Source organism: Prionailurus bengalensis, chromosome B2 (assembly GCF_016509475.1).
Source record: "Prionailurus bengalensis isolate Pbe53 chromosome B2, Fcat_Pben_1.1_paternal_pri, whole genome shotgun sequence".
Classification (NCBI taxonomy): Eukaryota; Metazoa; Chordata; class Mammalia; order Carnivora; family Felidae; genus Prionailurus; species Prionailurus bengalensis.
The window spans coordinates 130,622,796-130,642,188 of record NC_057349.1 but is presented as its reverse complement, the minus strand read 5'-3'; the positions used below and the strand labels follow the sequence as shown (position 1 = coordinate 130,642,188).

Here is a 19,393-nt window from a genome sequence, read left to right as displayed (position 1 = left end):
AACATTTGCAGTGAACTTTAAGCACGAGAGAAATATGTATTTCTGATCTTAATTGAAGCTGGAAAAGCTCTGTGAAACCATATGACTAGTTCTTGTGAAGTTAATGCAGTCAGCACAAAAATGATTCATTGAACTACGATAAGAATGGCAGAGGTAGAAGGCTGAACCAAAGAAGTTCTCAAAAGAAAGTTTTTTATATATTGAGAACATGTCTAAGAAAAGAAATAAAGATTAACAAAGTCAAACTGAAGGCTTCATTGACTTCAAAGTATTTTGATTTGTAGAGAAAGAAAGGTTAAGTGATACATCTTCTCATTTAATTCTGGGAGACAAAAACAAGGCAATATCCTCACTGCGGCATAGTTAGAGAGTCTATAATTTAAGAGGGTTCAAAATAAGACCGATCTATGTGTTAGTCCACAGTTAATAATGTAGCCTATCCCTGCTTTCCAGAGTGGTGACTGAATAGGGTATTTTGGTTAATCACACACTAATATGCAAAGAATCAGACTCTTTACTTAATATAACATGAAATATGATCCAGACTTTCCTTGAAAAACTTAACGATTCTTTTAATGCCTTAGGCTTCCCGTCTTTTGCCTTCTTTGATCCATTTGCTCCAGAGTAAGTGGGGTCCCAGTGTGCTCTCACATATAAACCCTCAATGGCTCCCTATGTCTTTCACGATAAAACCCAAACACCTTGGCATGATTTACAAGGCCCCTGATTAGGTAGGTCCTGCTTTTCTCTCCTCTCTTATTTCTTGCTACTCTTCCCAGCTTCCCACCCTAGTTTCCAGAATGATCTTGTCTCTGGGCTTTTGAAGATACTTCCCTTGCCTAGAAACTCTCCCTTTCGTCATCCACACCAAACACTGCAGGTCTAGCTCTGTTAATCTTCCAGGTCTCAGGTTAGCTGTCACCTCCTCCAATCCAATGCTCCACAATCATAGTTACACTTGACTACAAGTTAGTTCTTGCTACAGTAAGAACTCAAAAGAACAATGAAACTCATTTATTCCTCTTTAACCAACATCAGACAGAAGTGTCTATTTTACTTCTTTAATCTTTAAGGAAACCAACCTACCTTTTAGCCAAAAATAATATCTCAAAATTCTCAAATTATTTTTGTCACTATTTTAGCTTGTTTCTTAGGTTTATGTTCAATGGCAAATTTTTCTAACTTTTTTTAAACTTTTTTTTAAAGTTTATATATTTTGACAGAGACAGAGAGAGCATAAGTGAGGGAGGGGCACAGGGAGAGGGAGACAGAGAATCCCAAGCAGGCTCCTAGGGTCAGTGCACAGAGCCCGACGTGGGGCTTGAACTCATGAAACCATGAGATCATTACCTGAACCGAAATTGAGAGTCGGACACTTAACCAACTGAGCCAACTAGGTGCCCCTCAATGGTAACTCTTTAATCAAGTTTTACTCATTTATGTTGATTTATTTTTTGAAAATTCTTGCACACACAGTTACAAAATTAACTGAATAAACCTAAGCATGAGTTTGTTTACCTCCTTTTAGTATTAACTCATTTTTCCCATAAATACCCTCCATGCACACATATCTCATTACTGGATAGGATAAGACACTACATTTTGCAGGGATGAAAAAGAAAGAAGCAAGAGAAAATTCCAATCAGCTTCATAAATAACTTTAACACATTTACCACTTGGCTGGTTTTTCTCCAATGTTCTCCCACAAATAGGAGAATAAATGAAATCAAACTTTACTACCCACTCACATAAATTGTTACACCAGAAGATTAAGTGGCCCTGTACTAGAAAGGGCTCAGCAGAAAAATGAACTATACCAACTGCAAAAACACGTTCTATGATTTAAAAAAGAAAACCTGCCCACTCTATCCAGTATCTCATAAATCTTTTTCAAAAAGAATCTTGTGACATCTGATTTAATCTTATACTCTTTCCTTTCTTTCTCTTGTTTTCCTCTCTCTGAAAACGCTGGTAAATTCATGATAGATGAAATGAAGCATTTTCAGAATTACAGCCAAAAATCATAGCACAAAATTATTTGGCATGTTTTTCTGTTCTTTTTTACTTTAACTGAGTCACTCAGAATAGAATGATTGATGTCAATGATTATTTTGACATTAAAAGAAAAGTTATCAAAAATGCTTAAAAGGAATTTAAAAAAAAAGATGAATCGACCTGCATATGAAGGATGTAGATATTGGGACACAAAATACCAATGGTTTATCATAAGAGTGAAAGGCACATCACTAGTTCAAACTTATCAAATTATCCTATAAAAAAAAAAGCTATGTGATAATTCTATGCTTCAGGCATTACTGCGAAGGTTAATTAGATCTGATACCAAGGGAAGTAAAATTGTGCCTTTATCATGGGGTGTTCAGCACAGTTAAACTGTGTATTACATAGTAAAACAACTAAGAATGTAATAACATAAAACCTTTCAAAGAAAAGGACAAATACGTACCCACAAAACAAAGAGAGAACCAAAAATCTACTTTTCCTTATGGATTTTAAGCAGATGAATAGCTTTCTTTAAACTGAGATTGCTTCAACAAAATTTGTTCTAAAATGTACTCTGAAAGAAATAACTGGGAGGCATAATATTTTAATTTTACACAGTTTGATATCAAAGTTGTCAAAAAATTTGAAATATTTTGTATGCTTTAAATGCATATGTGCTATTTTTGGATCTATCAACATATACAGTTGTGCGCCCATAACAGTACCTACGGAGCGATGAAATATCTACTGTGCTTTGGCTGTGGTCTTCCTTTTGCTTCTTAGAAGTTCCACAAATTAACAAAAAACCCACAACATACATTTATACAAAAATGCAGCAAAGCCAGTGTTCTACAAAGCTTTATATGGAAAAAAATCCAGGCCAAATAGCCTGTCCTCTACTTTGAAATCTTTGAGACATGGATTGTCCTAATACTAGACTATTACTGCTCTCTGCTTATCTCTCAGATACACAATAAAATGAACAGTGGGTTTTAAAGGTTAAAGAAAGAAAGACTGCACAAAAATTGCACTCAACACACTTTTTAATACTTCTTATTATATATTTTTTTCTACTGTATAATGTAGAAAACGTCACACTTCTGAGTTTCTTTTCTATAGGCATTTTGAGAGGGCATCTTTCTGTAACTAGAACATCACTATTTTTATGACTAGGCACTTTACTAATGACTAGCAATAAAAGTTCATTTTTCCCAAGATTGGAGTGTAAGAAAATTGCCACGGAAGTCATGTTTATGCTGATATTTTAAAAAGTGATTCAGGGGCACCTGGGTGGCTCATTCAATTATACGGCAGACCCTTGATTTCAGTTCAGGCATGATCTCGCAGTCGTGAGATTGAGCCCCAGGTCAGACTCTGCACTGGGCATGGAGCCTGCTTGGGATTTTCTTTCTCTCTCTCTCTCTCTCTCTCTCTCACTCGCTCTCGTTCTCTCTCGCTCTCTCTCTCTCCCCCCTGCTCTGCCCCTCCCCTCCACACATGCTCTCTTTCTTAAAATAAAATAAAACAAAATAAAATATGATTCAAAAATTTAAAATCAGACCTATTTTGATCTTGATATATAATTGTTTAGTAATTTAAAATTACTTCTTGCATTTCTTCTGGCTTGTTTTAAAAATTATTTTTCTTTTCATTTCAGGCTATCAATTGCTACTCTTCCTTATAATGCCATAGTAATTTTGCTACCTTGAGACTTTGTTTCATTCATGCTTATAAAATTGAATTACATACTTCAAAGAAATTTTGTCTATGTACTGTATACAGCTATCTTGTTTTACTGTCTTCATGCTCAAGAGAAAATAAATTAGAAATGTAAGATTTTGATGTGATTTTAGCACAGGTATATCAAAAGCAAGAGACTCAATATTATTAATAGATTTACATTAAAAACATGTAAAATAGGGACACCTGGGTGGCTCAGTTGGTTGAGCGTCCAACTTTGGCTCAGGTTGTGATCTCATGGCTCATGAGTTGGAGCCCCATGCTGGGCTCTGTGCTAACAGCTTTGGATTCTGTGTTGCCCTCTCTCTCTGCCCCTCCCCTGCTCACACTCCATCACTCCATTTCTCTCTCTCTCTCTCAAAAATAAAACATTAAAAAAACATTAAAAAAAATTTTTAACGTGTAAAATAAGTGCAACACATACTTCATAAAATAGCAAAAATATCCCCAAAGGAGGAAAAATGGGAAATGAGTAAGGTAATGAAACAGCATATACCACAATTGGCTCTAAGTATTTTTAAGAGGAAAAGACATGACCAAGGCAAAGGTCGAACACACAGTAATACGTGTTTTTAAAGTGGAGGAACACATGCAAAATTAAACCTAAAATTTTAGCCATGGTATTATCAAAAGCCAACAGTAAAAATTCATGTTGTGAAGACTGATTCCGAGTTTAGTTTTACCTCTTTTAAAATGAAACGCTTTACCAAAACACAAATTCTTTCTGGTATCAGATAATTTCTCTGGGTGTCACTAACATAATAAAAGACAGTATCAGATAAAAGAGTACATAGAAGTTTTAATATTAAAGTTGAACTTACGTCTCTAAGTTGTCACCCTCAAGCACTGTCTGGACAGGCAGGTAGCCAAGCCGAGGATGTTTGGCAAAGTATTTCTTTGATCTGAACTTATTCTTCAGCACCTTTGTGAAGTCTCGTACATCTTCCCCAGATGTTGTCTAGGAGGATGAAAAAATTACACTTCTCCCATTAAAATGGAAGGAGATGTCTAGCTCCAATAAAATTAGAGCAGATATAAATTCATGCAATGAAATAACAAACAGTTTCAGTGGCTTTATGTATTTTTGGAATAACAAGTCGTGTCATGAAATAACATGGCAATCAGGACTCATCATTAAACACATCCAGCAATCAGTTTATAATTTTTTATTTTCTGTTGAAAATAAACCATCCTTAGCTCACTTCCTCAATATTTAAAAACTTAGGCCATGAAGTAAAGTTAGTTTTGGCAATGTTATTGGTTGATTTCTGTTACTGAAAGAGTTGCAATTTGATATTAAATGTTTAGTGATGATGAAGCATTCTGGATATAACATGGTTTCCACTAAGGTGAATAAACAAGTCTAATGACTTCACATGAGCCAGCATATATTGAAGTATGGAACATGAGAAAGCAATAACATAAGAGAGAAAGAGCAGGCCGCAATATTGTAAGGAGTACTACCCATCTGTCGTTCCCAAAAATGATATGGACTAAACTTTTATATTTATTTTTAATATATATTTATTTTCTTATTTTATTTGGGGGGGGGGGTGGGTATTGCTGAGCATGGAGCCCAATGTGGGGCTTGAACTCTCGACCCTGCAATCAAGACTTGAGCTGAGATCAAGAGTCGGATGCTTAATTGGCTGAGCCACCCAGGCTCCCAAACATGGACTAAATTTTTAATGCAGTATAAAATGTTACTGTTTCCTTAGCCATGTCAAGGTGATTAGTTAATAATCACTTGGGGTGACATGGGCTGAAATCTATCCCAACCCCATTCCCTCTTCCCATCTTATAAACTGTTCCCTAAGCCTCAGTTATCACCAATTCTAGTTTTTATTTGCAATATGTTATACAGATGCCAACTTTAGTCCTTCTGAAGATGTATTTAATAAATTTACATTACCTTAAAGGACTCAATTAAAACCTTAGTCGTTGGACTCCTAGTTGGCTTTTTAATTTTTTTTAATGTTTATTTATTTTTGAGACAGAGAGAGACACAGCATGAGCAGGGAAGGGGCAGAGAGAGAGGGAGACACAGAATGTGAAGCAGGCTCCAGGCTCTGAGCTGTCAGCACAGAGCCCGACACGGGGCTCGAACTCACGAACTGTGAGATCATGACCTGAGCCGAAGTCGGGCGCTTAACTGACTGAGCCACCCAGGCGCCCCTGCTAGTTGGCTTTTAATACAAACCTGGATAGACCTCACTCCAATCACTTCACAAAACAAAACCAGAGGACTTTTCTAGAATAATGGTTTATTATTCTAATACTATGCTAAATACACTGCTTACTTATTGCCTGCCCCCCTCTACTTGCACCCTCCCCAGTCCATCATCTTTTCCTTCATGGCAAGCATCCCCGGGACTCATACCAACTTGTTTTGCAAACAGAAGCTTAAAAAAAATATAATTATTTTTTAAAACAACTAAATTCTGAGTCAGCCCTTATGTAGTTTGTAGCTTTCCATCTGCTCTTATTCTACCTAAATGTGTCTGTTTCTAGTACACGGTTAAGGGAACTTTTGATTCTCTAGGCTTGCAGAGCAGAGAAGAAACATAAATAAGCAACTTATTTATAATTAAAGTTCATCAATTTTTATCTCATTAAAAAAAAGTATAGCAAGGACCACCCACATTGTCCCAAGGCCTTGCCATCAGACCCACAATGTTCAATCTTTTCCTGAATAACACAGAATAAACCATATAATATCTGTAGTTATTTAGGTACTGATCCTTCCAAATATAAAGAAGTACAGAAAATAAGCTATTAATGAAAACGAACCAAAGGCAAAATATTGTTAAGAGAGATGATGGTTTGGGGGCACTAAGATCTAACCAGATAGAACAGGAGAAATAAGAAAAGACATTTGGGAATAAAGAAGGACATTTTTAGAGACAGAATATCTCTGGCTGAGAATAAAGCCAAAAGGACATATCATCTACTGTAAAGGACATTTGGACCTCTAGCAATGGGTATCACAGCTGCAGATCATTGTATTTGTAGATATTTTCCCTGAATGTTTTGGTAAAGCGAAGAAGGGAAGAAGTTTTCTATGACAGAAGTACAAAAAGGTGGCCCCTATGCAAGGATAAGCATTTATGATGCAATTTATTTCCAGGTCTGCTCTTAACACATTGTTAATATATAAGGAAATACCGGCCTCCAGCTTTTTACTTGGTCCACCTTCATCTGGCAGTAAAAAGGATTCACCACTAGAGCCAGTGGTTTTCAAGCCATACCCCGGGTTTTAATTCAGGAAGCCCTGAGTGGGGTGAGTGGGAGAAAAGGAGGGGTGGGCAGGCCCCGGGCCACTTACCCTGTCTGCCTCCACAAGGCAGTGTAGAGTACAGTGCTTTTTATATATTCACAGGGTTGTGTGACCATCACCTCAAAAAGAAACTCTGTACCCATTCGCTATCACTACCCCCCCCCCACTCTTACCCCCTCCCCTCCCCTCCCCTCAGTTCCTGGCAAGTACTAATCCACTTCTGTTTCTATGGATTTGCCTATTCTGGATGTTTCTTATAAATGGAATTGTACGGTACGTGGTCTTTTGTGACTGGCTTCTTCCACTTAGCAGAATGTTCTTCTAACTATCTAAATTTAGGTTTTTCCATGAACTTTTTGCTTGGGGAAAAAATGACACATCATTCAAAAGTACAGGTCTGACTCCACATCAAGCATTCTTGAGCTAAATACATTCAAAACACGGAAGAACAAAGCAAAACCAACCGGCCAACCACCACCAACAAAAACCACCTCCCACAAAATGAAACGAAATGAAAAACAAGTAAAAAGCAACTACCTGCCTCCCCAGAGGGTATAGCAGGGGCTGACGTTAAACTCGAGTTTCTGATCATGTTCAAATTTAACATTTGATAAAACAAGTGCATTCTCATACAGAAAGAGCATACTTTTATTTCCTGATCGATTTTCATATTGAAGAAAAAAACCAATAGTTTTTCTTCTACCAATAGTTATAAAGGCACTAAATTCACTAATGCCATAAATTTTATGTAATATTAAAAGAAAAAGTGGAAGATAATTCATCCCACACGAATGAGGTGTTATTTTCAGGTTAGCAGAATGCATTTCTTTAGTTGAAAGAGAGTCAAGAAAATGAATTGTACCTATTTTCTCACCAAAAAAAGTTAAGAGATATTTTTACGTATTTGGTCTAATTTGCTACCTAATGACAGTACCTAATATCTTCTTTTTCAAAGCGCAAGAGCAATGGTTTGGTAAAAAGCAAAAAAAAGAGGACCACCCACCTAGCATAATAAATATCATCAAACTCAACTCTATCTTCACGCTAGGTATAATAGTTTGTGCTTTTTCTTTTTTAAGCAAATTACTATGGATACTATGATCTGAGGATGGACTTGAAAGTCACTCATTATTACACAAATTGTCCCACATTGGTAAAGTTATCCATGCATTTCTTGAAAGACTAGGTTTTTATCTATTGCTGTTAAGAAAAGAAAGAAGAACAAAAGATTTTGTAGATCTCGTTGTATGAGACAAGGCATAGAATTGGCATAGAATCCTGCCCCTTATAAATAGATTCCCTTCAGTCTCATTTTCCTAAAGTGAAATTAGCATCACTTTTTTGACCCCTCCAGACACAGACACTAAAGCTTTCCAGTATTCAGACCTAGAAATGAGTAAGGAGAAAGCTGCTCTTACAAACCTGGGTCTTTTCACCATACCAGCACTATGTCACTTCTCCTAGAAAAATGCAACAATCCTAACTTTTGTAAGAGAGAGAACCCATAGCCATTGACTAAAATACCTATTATTACATTAAGACACCCTGTAGGTTGATTTTTACAAAACTTATATTGAAATGTCATTTAATAACCTTTAAATTGCATGTCTGAGACACACTGAGTGTACATAAATTAGGGAAAAAATGCACATGAAAGAGAAAAAAAGAAAACCTTAAAACTGTCTGCTCTTTGACCACCCAGGGATAACCATGCTTAAAATGTTTGTGACTGGACCAACTTATTTTTTTTAATTCTTTTTATTGTATTTATTGTAAAAATAAAACACAGATCTATAAAACTACAACAAATGTATGGCTTAATGAATTATTATTATTTTAAATTTTATTTAAATCCAAGTTAGTTAACATATAGTGTAATTAATAATGGCTTTAGGAGTAGAATTTAGTGATTCATCACTTACATACAACATCCAGTGCTCATCCCAACAAGCGCCCTTCTAAATGCCCATCACCCATTTAGCCCATCCCCCCCACTCAACACCCTTCCAGAAACCCTCAGTTTGTTCTCTGTATTTAAGAGTCTCTTACGGTTTGCCTCCCTGTTTTCATCTTATTTTTCCTTCCCTTCTCCTATGTTCATCTGTTGTGTTTCTCAAATTCCACATATGACTGAAATCATTTATTTGTCTTTCTCTGACTTCTTTCCTTTAGTATATTACACTCTAGTTCCACCCACATTGTTGCAAATGGCAAGATTTCATTCTTTTTGATTGCCAAGTAATATTCCATTATATATATATACACATATATATGTATATACATATATATACATATACATATATATATGTATATGTGTGTATACACACACACACACACACACACACACACACACATCTTCTTTATCCATTCGTCAGTCAATGGACATTTGGGCTCTTTCCATAATTTGGCTATTGTTGATAGTGCTGCTATAAACATTGGGGTGCATGTGACCCTTTGAATCAGCATTTTTGTATCCTCTGGATAAATACCTAGTATTGCAGTTGCTGGGTCATAGGATAGCTCTATTTTTAATTTTTTGAGGAACCTGCATACTGTTTTTTAGAGTGGTTGCAACAGTTTGCATTCCCACCAGCAGTGTAAAAGGGTTCCCCTTTCTTCACATCCTCACCAACATCTGTTGTTGCCTGAGTTGTTAATGTCAGCCATTCTGACAGGTGTGAGGTGGTATTTCATTGTGGCTTTGATTTGTATTTTCCTGATGATGAGTGATCTTGAGCATCCATTCATGTGTCTGTTAGCCATCTGGATGTCTTCTTTGGAAAAGTGTCTGTTCATGTCTTTTGCCCATTTCTTTACTGGATTATATGTTTTCGGGTGTTGAGTTTGGTAAGTTCTTTATAGATTTTGGATACTAACCCTTTATCCAATATGTCATTTGCAAATATCTTCTCCCATTCTGTTGGTTGCCTTTTAGTTTTGTTGACTATTTCCTTTGCTGTGCAGAAGCTTTTTATTTGACGAGGTCCCAATAGTTCATTTTTGCTTTTGTTTCCCTTGCCTAGGGATGCACGTCTATTAAGAAGTTGCTGTGGCCATGGTCAAAGAGGTTGCTGCCTGTTTTCTCCTGTAGGGTTTTGATGGTTTCCTGTCTTACATGTAGGTCTTTCATCCATTTTGAGTTTATTTTTGTGTATGGTGTAAGAAAGTGGCCCAGGTTCATTCTTCTGCATGTCGCTGTCCAGTTTTCCCCACCACCTTTTGCTGAAGAGACTACGTAAATGGGCTTAGTGAATTATTATAAGGCAAATATCATCCAGTCAGGAAATTAAACTTTTCCAGACATTCCAGAAGCCCCTTCCATGTTCCTCATCCCAGTCATAGCCCTCCCTTCTCTCCATAATAACCATTACCCTCATTTTTATAAGCAATAACTACCTTGTGTTTAAAAAATACTTTTTCACCCCAGTGTCTACCCCTAGACACTGTAGTTTAGTCTCACTAGTTTAAAAAAAAATCTGATATCTTTTAAGTCACTTTTAATGTGCAGATTTCTCCTCCATACTTGACATTTCCTTACAATTCATCTGTTAGAAAACACAGGCAATTTGACCTCACTCAACTTTGCCGATTGTGTATTTTTGGTTCAGTAGTTCAGCATGTTCCTCAATCCTTTGGGTATCCTGCAAACTAGCGGCTGCCTCCAGAGGAGGCATCAGCCTCAAGTGTGACCTGGCAAGACTATCTACCACTAGTGTTTGGTAGGCATGTGAGGTCTGGTTATCACTCTTCAGTGATCCTAGCAGCCTTCATGCTAAATATCTATATCCATCCAATGGGGACTTAAAAATGGTAATAATCTGATTCTATCATTCATTTTCATCTGTTAGTTTAAATAATTATATAAAAACATGTCCCTTCATCTACTATCTGGTCACTCAGTAATATAGTTCATTCAGGAAAGGCAGGATTACATGTGTGATTTTTCTCTTTCATTGACTTATTTCCCCAGTAATGCACTGGTTTCCTATCATTCTCTGAAGATGACCACTGTTTAAAATTATTTTCACTTATCATTATGAATTCATAGATTTTTAACATATTTGGTGTATTTTGGCTTATTGTAATTATTGTCAGTATTGAAGCTCAAATTGTCCTATCTTTGGTCAGTAGGAACCTGTTCTAGTTTAGCCCCACATAGTTTAAGCTCTACAGGTAACAATATATTTAATGGTCTCTACCAGTTCTTAGGATGCTGTTTCTCTATTATTTTGGTTGTCTGAAGACTGGTCTCTAATAAATCTTCAAGAAGTGCTCTTAGGTACAATATTACCCAAGTTCCTATATTTTGGTGAGAATTTTCCTGTATCTTTACTAGATAATAGAAGGTTGGCTTTCTCAATATCAAATCCTTGACTCACATTCTTTTTTTCCCTGAGTTTCTTAAATATGTTCCTCCATTATCTTTTGGTATAAAGCTTTTCTGTTGATTATTTAATTTTCTTTCCTTTTTAAGTCATATTGTTCCTTTTGTTTAAATGGCTGGAAGATTTTTTTTTCTTTTACTTTATATGAGATTTAATCTTTTTAAATATAATGTGTTGTCAAACTTTTTAATGTTTGTCCATTTGTTTATTTATTCATTTTCGAGAGAGAGAGAGAGAGAGAGAGAGCACAAGCAGGGAAGGGGCAGAGAGAGAGGGAGACAGAGAATCCTAAGCTTGAACATGGGGCTCCAACTCACAAACTGTGAGATCATGACGTGAGCCAAAATCGAGAGTCAGACACTTAACCACTGAGCCACCCAGGCACCCCCGAGATTTAAACTTGATACTTTGTAGTGCTCAATTCTGTCACTGTTGTGAAATTAACTTTCCTAATTCTGGAAAGTTTCTCTACCTTCACAGAGCTCCCTCTTCTTTTGCTTTTGTGGAGTATTCAAAAATAGGGTACTTGAGTTTGATTTCAGGGTCATCTTCCCTTGCCCTACTTTAGATTACCCATTTCTTTCTTTCGTCTCTGTTGCTCAGACCTGCTATGTCAGTTTCATTCTTAGCAGTATGTCCAGTGTGAGGCTATTGCTGGAAGGAAGCCCTGGTGGGTCAGGTCTGAGGACTCCAGAAACCCAGCACCCCAGAGACGGCAGACCCTCCCTTCTGGGCTCCTCCCAGTTTCACAGTTCTCCCAAACCAGCCTTTTGAGTTTTCCACTAAAGACCTGTTGTCTATTTTGCGGTTCTCCTGTTCTCAGGCACCTTGCTTCCTTTTTTTCCTCTTAAAGATAATGATATTCTACAGGTTTGTGGCTGGGTGGTGGCTTGTTTGGGGGATACCTTACTACCTAGTTTTGGTGTAAATGTAGTCCAGGAGGTTAGTTTTATTGTCTAGCTGCTCTCCTTTTACTTGACTAATTTAGAAATGGGAAGAAAATGACAGTCAAAAGATACTGAAAAACTCTAAAGCTACTTCTACCACCATCTGCCCCAAATCTTCTGGCTTGACTTTGAAAATTTTTTAATTTTATTTTTGAGAAAGAGAGTGAGTGAGGGCGAGAGGGGTAGAGGGAGGGACACACAGAATCCAAAGCAGGCTCCAGGCTCTGAGCTGTCAGCACAGAGCCCGACGCGGGGCTCATACTCATGAACTGCGAGATCATGACCTGAGCCAAGGTCGGAGGCTTGACCGACTGAGCCACCCAGGCACCCCCCTTCTGGCTTGCTTCTTAACAAGCACAGAAGAACTTATATATCCAAACGAGGACTGTCTTTCCAACTGTCATTTCTGGAAAGCTAATGAAGGTGAGTCACTGGGAAAAACATCTTAAAACTAAACTTACACAGACAAGTAGGCACGTGAATACTCAAAATTATACTTCCCTCCACTGTGCTGCTATTAAGTAGCACAGAGATAATGATGAAAACTTATTTGGATAATAAGAAGTAATTAGTTCTCAACTTGCACCCCACCAACTAATACAAATGAATGCATAAAATATAAAAACATGTTGCTTGAATTATAAAAGCTACCCTGGGGTAAGTCTATCCATGTGACTCTACCAAAACCTTAAAAATTCCTGTGTAAGCTGGCATCAGATGATTTTTCACTCTTGAGTTCTATTTTGCCAACCAAAGTTGGGAGTATTTTAAATTTTCCTTCATTTTATTCCTTGACTGAGGACAAATACAGACATCATATAAAGCAAAACTTAGAGCTAATCTTTTACTTGTGTTTGTGTATCTATATATAAAGGCATGTGTATTATTCTACATATCACTGTTCATATTTTAAACTGTATATTCTTATTATAAATGCTGATACCTATGTATTATTGAACTTCAAAAACATGGATATATGACTGAGAGTCTTTTCGTTCTCATTAATGTGAATTAAAAGGAGCAACAAGGCTGAGGTAGAAAAGAATCTAGAATTTAGAAATGTTAACCCTCATAACATAGTTAAGTAGATCCTTGAATAAATTGCTTTACTACTTCGGCTCAAAAAACTCCTATTAACCACCAAGGATCCACAAAGCAAAAAATACAAAGGACTATTAACAATGATGTCAAATCAGCTAGAGACTGCCAAAACATCCAACTTATAATTACTTGGCAATTTAAGCAAAACATCAAAAACGACTGCAAATAAACAAGCAAAACCATGTTTATTTAAAATACCCCCCAAATGTCTTTGGCTCATAACTTGGATGGCAATACCTACTCTTGAACAAATACTCCGAACATCAGAGCTTTAACTGTTCACTACAAAGGTGAGTAACTTCTGGACCAAGTAAAACAAGGAAGTACAAAGAGGAAAACCAAGGTTCTATAAGAAAACAACACAGCCATTTGGCACATGAGTAGAATAATTAAACATCATTGCTTGGATTGTGCACAAGTGTAAAAATCACTGTTGAACAGCACCATCGTTAGCAAGGTTTACTTCTTAAACACAGAAGTCAATAATCCCAAATGCCACATGCATACTTCTAAGGAGTACATTTCATTATCACAGGACTTATCTTAAAGACATTCCAATAGGGTTTTTTTTTTTCAATTGCAAAAACAACTTCTCAGCATTGATTTAAGTTTCATTGATTTCAACAAGTTGAAATTCAGATACCATGAATTCCACGAATAGGATGGAATTAGTAAGACAAGCTTGGAGCCTTTCAAGTTCTAATGGAAAAACATGAAACTAAAAAATTAGCATTAACAGAATCACCATGGGGGTCAAGAATAAGTAGGGTAATAAGGCACCCAAAGGAAAAAGGATGTCGTCCAAACTTCGACTTAAGAGCTAATGACACACTCTAAATGCACTCAACTTCCTGGGAGCACACGGTAAGGGGAGCAAGAACTGAGAAGCCACATCAGGATGCCGAGGTTACAGAAGTGGCAATGATCCTGCACATTTAGCCAACTGGCAAACATCTCACGTCTCATCTGAAGAAACAACACTGCCAAAAACAAGCGTCACTAGAGCAATGCACAGCTTTCCTAAGAATGAGCCAGCATTTTCTTGTATTTGATTTTGATAGTCTTACAAATACACTGATGCTGGCAGGTGGAGGGGAGTGGACAGAACAACTAATTCTGGTGTTTCCCGTTGTTCTTGTCTGCTTCTTGCTAACAACATACAGTTGGTTTGTAAAGGAAAAATGCGATTTCACTTTTAACTTTAAAAGAAACCCTTCTCTGTTTTTTTCTCAGTAGAAAATGGGTTTTTCTACAGTTTCTAGAAACACTGAAATACGAAACTTTGGTGTATTTCCCCATATATTAAACAATGTTGGCAAGAATATGCTTGAATCTATTGCTTTAAAAGTAACATGCATTTGCTTAAAAAATGCAATACAAATGTGCTTTAAGTGTCCTTAGTGTAATAAGCTGTTTCCCATAGCAGTATGTTTTTCCTGTCCTCCCCCTCTTCTTATCAAAATCTCAATGAAACATCAGTGCAAACTAGTCCTGTCTAAACCTTGCACATACGCAGAGAATTTTGTAATGATTCTACTCCATCAATTTGAATACTGGAATAGCTGATGTTGCTGACTTTTCTAGCAATAAAATTTTGCAAACATCCCATCTCTTCTCCCTAAGCTAACACGTCTCTCAAACCATCTGCCTATCCCCACTCACGCTTCAGTTCTAATACCTGTATTTGCCAAAGAAAAAGCACCCTCATTATTGCCTTTCTCCATTTCTCCTTTTCTCTATGTGGACTGCACCACAGTCCCTTACCAGATGCTCACAGCCTCTGCCTAGTTACCTTTCTTTCCCTGTTATCATGGACTCTGCATTCTTTGACATATAAACACATTCCCCCACATCTTATTCCTAACAGGAACTGCAACCCATCTCTTCAGTGAATCCTGATGTTCCTGTGATAACAATGTCTCCCCCACCATCCTCTCTCCATGACGGGCTGTATGACCTCTCCCCCACAAAGGCCAAGAATAAAGGTTTACAGCATTTTGCCCTTAGACTCAATCTTCTCACCAACTAAAACCAATGTCCCCATCCACTCCCCTTTGACTGTACTTGGCCAGGCACAGCTACCTGTCACTTCTAGAGACATACTGATGATCTTCTAAATGCCATCTGATCTCAAAACCTTTTATGTTCTACATTAGCCACATATTGGGGTATGTTCACACCTCAGACCTTGTCATGACTCAAAACATTGTTCAGTCCTAAATCTCTAACTTGGACAAAATAACCACCCTGACCCTGGCCCCTACTTCTTTAATATGAATAAACCTGTTCTTTCCCCCCATGATCTTGATCTTGAGCCTTTCAACCCCATTTGGGAGTTCTTCAGTATGGGGACAGCTCAGAGCAATCCCAATATCATTAAGAATCATTCACTCCCTTGGCCTCTGACTACACCTACCATCTTTTTTAATTCCAAAGCGACTGAGCAATGATGGAATCAGTGCAAATCCTTGCCAATTAGTCTCAGCTACACTCCTGTTGCAATGTAGCCATCAATTTGCTCATCCCTTGTTGACTCATGCCTGCCCCCAGCAGCAATTCCCAACATTTTCCATTCTCCTTAATATTTAACCCTATCCAGCTCTCTCTTACTGTCAGCAATTGTATAAGCTCTTATAAATCATATGTGAAATGCATCATCCTCTCTAATTTAAACGACTATCTTTTACATGTCTTAACATACAAAAATGTTTATAATTTGAATTAAATTTTGGTTATTTCCAACAGGAGCACACAATCTTCTTTTAAAAGACACAATCAGGGTAATTTTCACTATGAAATTAAATGATTACAAACTGTTATTCTAATAAAAAAGAAATTTAAAATCTAAACATCTTTAATAGAAAATGTCACTATTTTTTAAGTAAATAGTAATCCCTGAATTCAAACATGTAGTACACAGGTAACAAGAAAAAATTTTGACTATTATCTTAATCCACAAACTTAGTCATTTTTAAAAAATACATCAACTTAAATTTCTCCACATGGAGGTCTTTTCTTTCCTTCATTACATTTTCACTCTATCTCCAAGTCCACAGCAAAATGCCTATATACTAGAGCACCCAACAAATAAAACACTCCAGCAAGCATACAGAAACCAGTTAGCTAATGCACCTAATTATGTATATTTCTCTAATGGAGTAAAATCACTAAATCCAGGCCACCGACTTTGAACACATCACCTTTTCTATGACTTAGTTTTCTCTTTAAAATGAGAATGAATTAGATGATGTCTTAGATCTTTTTCGGCTTTAAAATTCTGTAATTAGTGTTTATAATATAAGATATAAGCTCATTTGGCCTTTATAAGCCAGATTTAACTAAGCGTAGTAAGAAAAGTGCAAGATTCATTTCTGTCCTCAAGGAGTTAAAAAGAGAGTTGAGGGGGCCAAAACACCACACAGAAAATAATACAAGATAACATACAATCCAGTATGTTATCAGAGTCTTCCTGAGGGGAAGCCAGAGAAGGTAGGGAAGATTTTACACACGATGTAAAAACTGACACGTTTTTGTGAAGGGGTGGGATTTGGAGGGATGGAGAGACAAGGATTAAACAGAATTTTTGTCATGTTGGCTGTTTTAGATGAATTCTACCTGAGCCTAATCACAAACTTCTTCAATGGACAAAGTTGGGTTATACAGTGGTAGAGGGAAAGACAAGTTTAAAAAAGACATCTGCTAGAGAAAGAAGAACTCCACTTCTGTCTATAAATGGTTTACTAACAATTTCAAAAAATGCCTTCATAAATTATGATAGAGAATTCACACACCATTCGTCTGCTTACATCCAAAGATAAACATTGTCACAGTAAGCTGATATGTTTGAAGAAATATTTCTGGAGCTTGGAGGGTTTAAAATAAGCCTTCAGAAAACTTTCAACAACAGTCACTTGTTACTGACTAATGAAGTCAGTAATATGACTGGAGCATCATCCCAACCACAAGTGGAGATGCGCTATGAGAAATGGAAACACCAGGATCCGCCAAGAAGGTCTGATCCATTTACACGCAAGCAGTGGTTATCACTGTATTGAAAAATTCACATTTCAGGGCCGCCTGGGTGGCTCAGTCGGTTAAGTGTCTGACTCTTATTTTGGCTTGGGTCATGATCTCATGGTACATGGGATCAAGCCCTGTGTCAGGCTCTGCGCTGACAGCACGAAGCCTGCTTGGGATTCTGTCTCCCTCTCTCTGCCCCTCCCCTGCTCGTATTCTCTAAATAAATAAATAAAAAAAGAAAAATTCATGTTTCAGTTCATTTTCTTATTTTTTAAAATTTATTTTGAGAGAGACAGAGAGACAGAGAGAGAGAGGGAGAGAGAGAGAGAGAGCAAGAGAGAGCAGAGGAGGGGCAGAGAGAGAAAGAGAGAGACAGACAGAATCCTAAACAGGCTCTGTGCTGTCAGTGCAGAGCCCTATGCTGGGGTCAAACCATGAGATCATAACCTGAACCAAAAGAGTCAGAAGCTGAACCAACTGAGCCGCCCAGGTGCCCCTTGAGTTCATTTTCTAAGGCAGACGTCAAAAGAGTTTAGGGAATGTTGGGTAAAAGATAGATGAAGTATAAAAAAAGCTTACTTAAGGGTGCCTGGGTGGCTCAGTCAGTTAAGCATCCGACTTTGGCTCAGGTCATGATCTCGCGGTTCATGGGTTTTGAGCCCCACATCGGGCTCTGGGCTGACAGCTTGGAGCCTGAAGCCTGCTTCAGATTCTGTGTCTCCCTCTCTATCTCTGCCCCTCCCCTGCTCATGCTCTGTTTCTTTCTTTCTCTCTCTCAAAAATAAACATTAAAAAAAACAACAAAAAGCTCACTTAAAAGAGGAGAGCAAAAATCCAAAGAATGTGGATGAAAAGAAAGAAAATTTGGAGAAGAGTTCATGTAGTCATTCATTACTATTAATTCAAGAGCATACTGTTCAAAAATTCAATTTGAATTTGAATTGAAATATATTTTTAGTCATTCTATCAAGGGTTGTGGGGTCAAATACAGAAAATAACCTGTCATAAGATATGATTTATGAGCAGGTTGTTTATTAAGATCACTACACAAACTCCGGAAAAGGGGCAAAGGACCTCCCAAAGCACATTGGCAAAAAGGAAGCCACCCCTTACAAAGCAGGGTAAGCTGTGATCTTAGACATGACAACAATGGCTTTGTAAAATCCAAGTAACAAGAAAAGCTTTGGGTAATATACAGAATTCATTCAAAAATGACAGTTGGAGAGTGAAATACATCAGTGTATCCGTGATTCTCAAGCCAAATGACTGCTGTTGAAGAGATGCAGATTCCAAATTGTATGGGTATTTTGCAAAATCATTAGGAATTGTTGTATTTAAGACCATGAAAAGTAGTAATTTTATATACATCTTTACTTACTTTATACATCTTGAAACATGTAGTCATTTTTATACATTTTTAACGTATATTTACTTTGTGATTTTTCCTATTTTGACATTAACTTTTTATAATCAGTTTCCTAAATGCCTAGATCTAATCATGCAATTATATATATTTTAAGTTTATTAATCTATTCTGAAAGAGAAAGAAAGCATGATTGGGGGAAGGGCAGAGAGAGAGAGAGAGAGAGAGAGAGAGAGAGAGAGAGAGAGAAAATGAATCCCAAGCAGGTTCCATACTGTCAGCACAGAGCCAGATGCAGAATTTGAATTCATGAACTGCAAGACGATGATCTAAGCCAAACTTGGATGCTTAACCAACTGAGCCACCGAGGCACCCTATCTAATCAAGCAAATACTAATACTATACTTCTCTCCAATGTCTTACAATGACCAACAGGGTTCAGCACAATCTGATAACCCCCTTTTTCTTTAATCTCAACTCCTACCACTCTCTCTTTTGTGGAGGGAGAAATTCACTCTGACAGATACACTTGTTTCTTTCTATTCCCGTGTCATTCCCC

General features: G+C 37.2%; 1 protein-coding gene across 9 annotated transcripts in view; it reads right to left on the bottom strand.

Annotated features, from left to right (window-relative positions):
* Window positions 1-19,393, bottom strand: part of UTRN (utrophin) — a 478,053-nt gene that overhangs the window by 26,030 nt on the left and 432,630 nt on the right. For all 9 annotated transcript variants that reach the window (XM_043592533.1, XM_043592535.1, XM_043592534.1 and 6 more), the window contains one exon: window positions 4,563-4,699. In XM_043592533.1, the coding sequence (XP_043448468.1) occupies window positions 4,563-4,699 (137 nt within the window). The remainder of the gene's footprint in view (window positions 1-4,562; window positions 4,700-19,393) is intronic.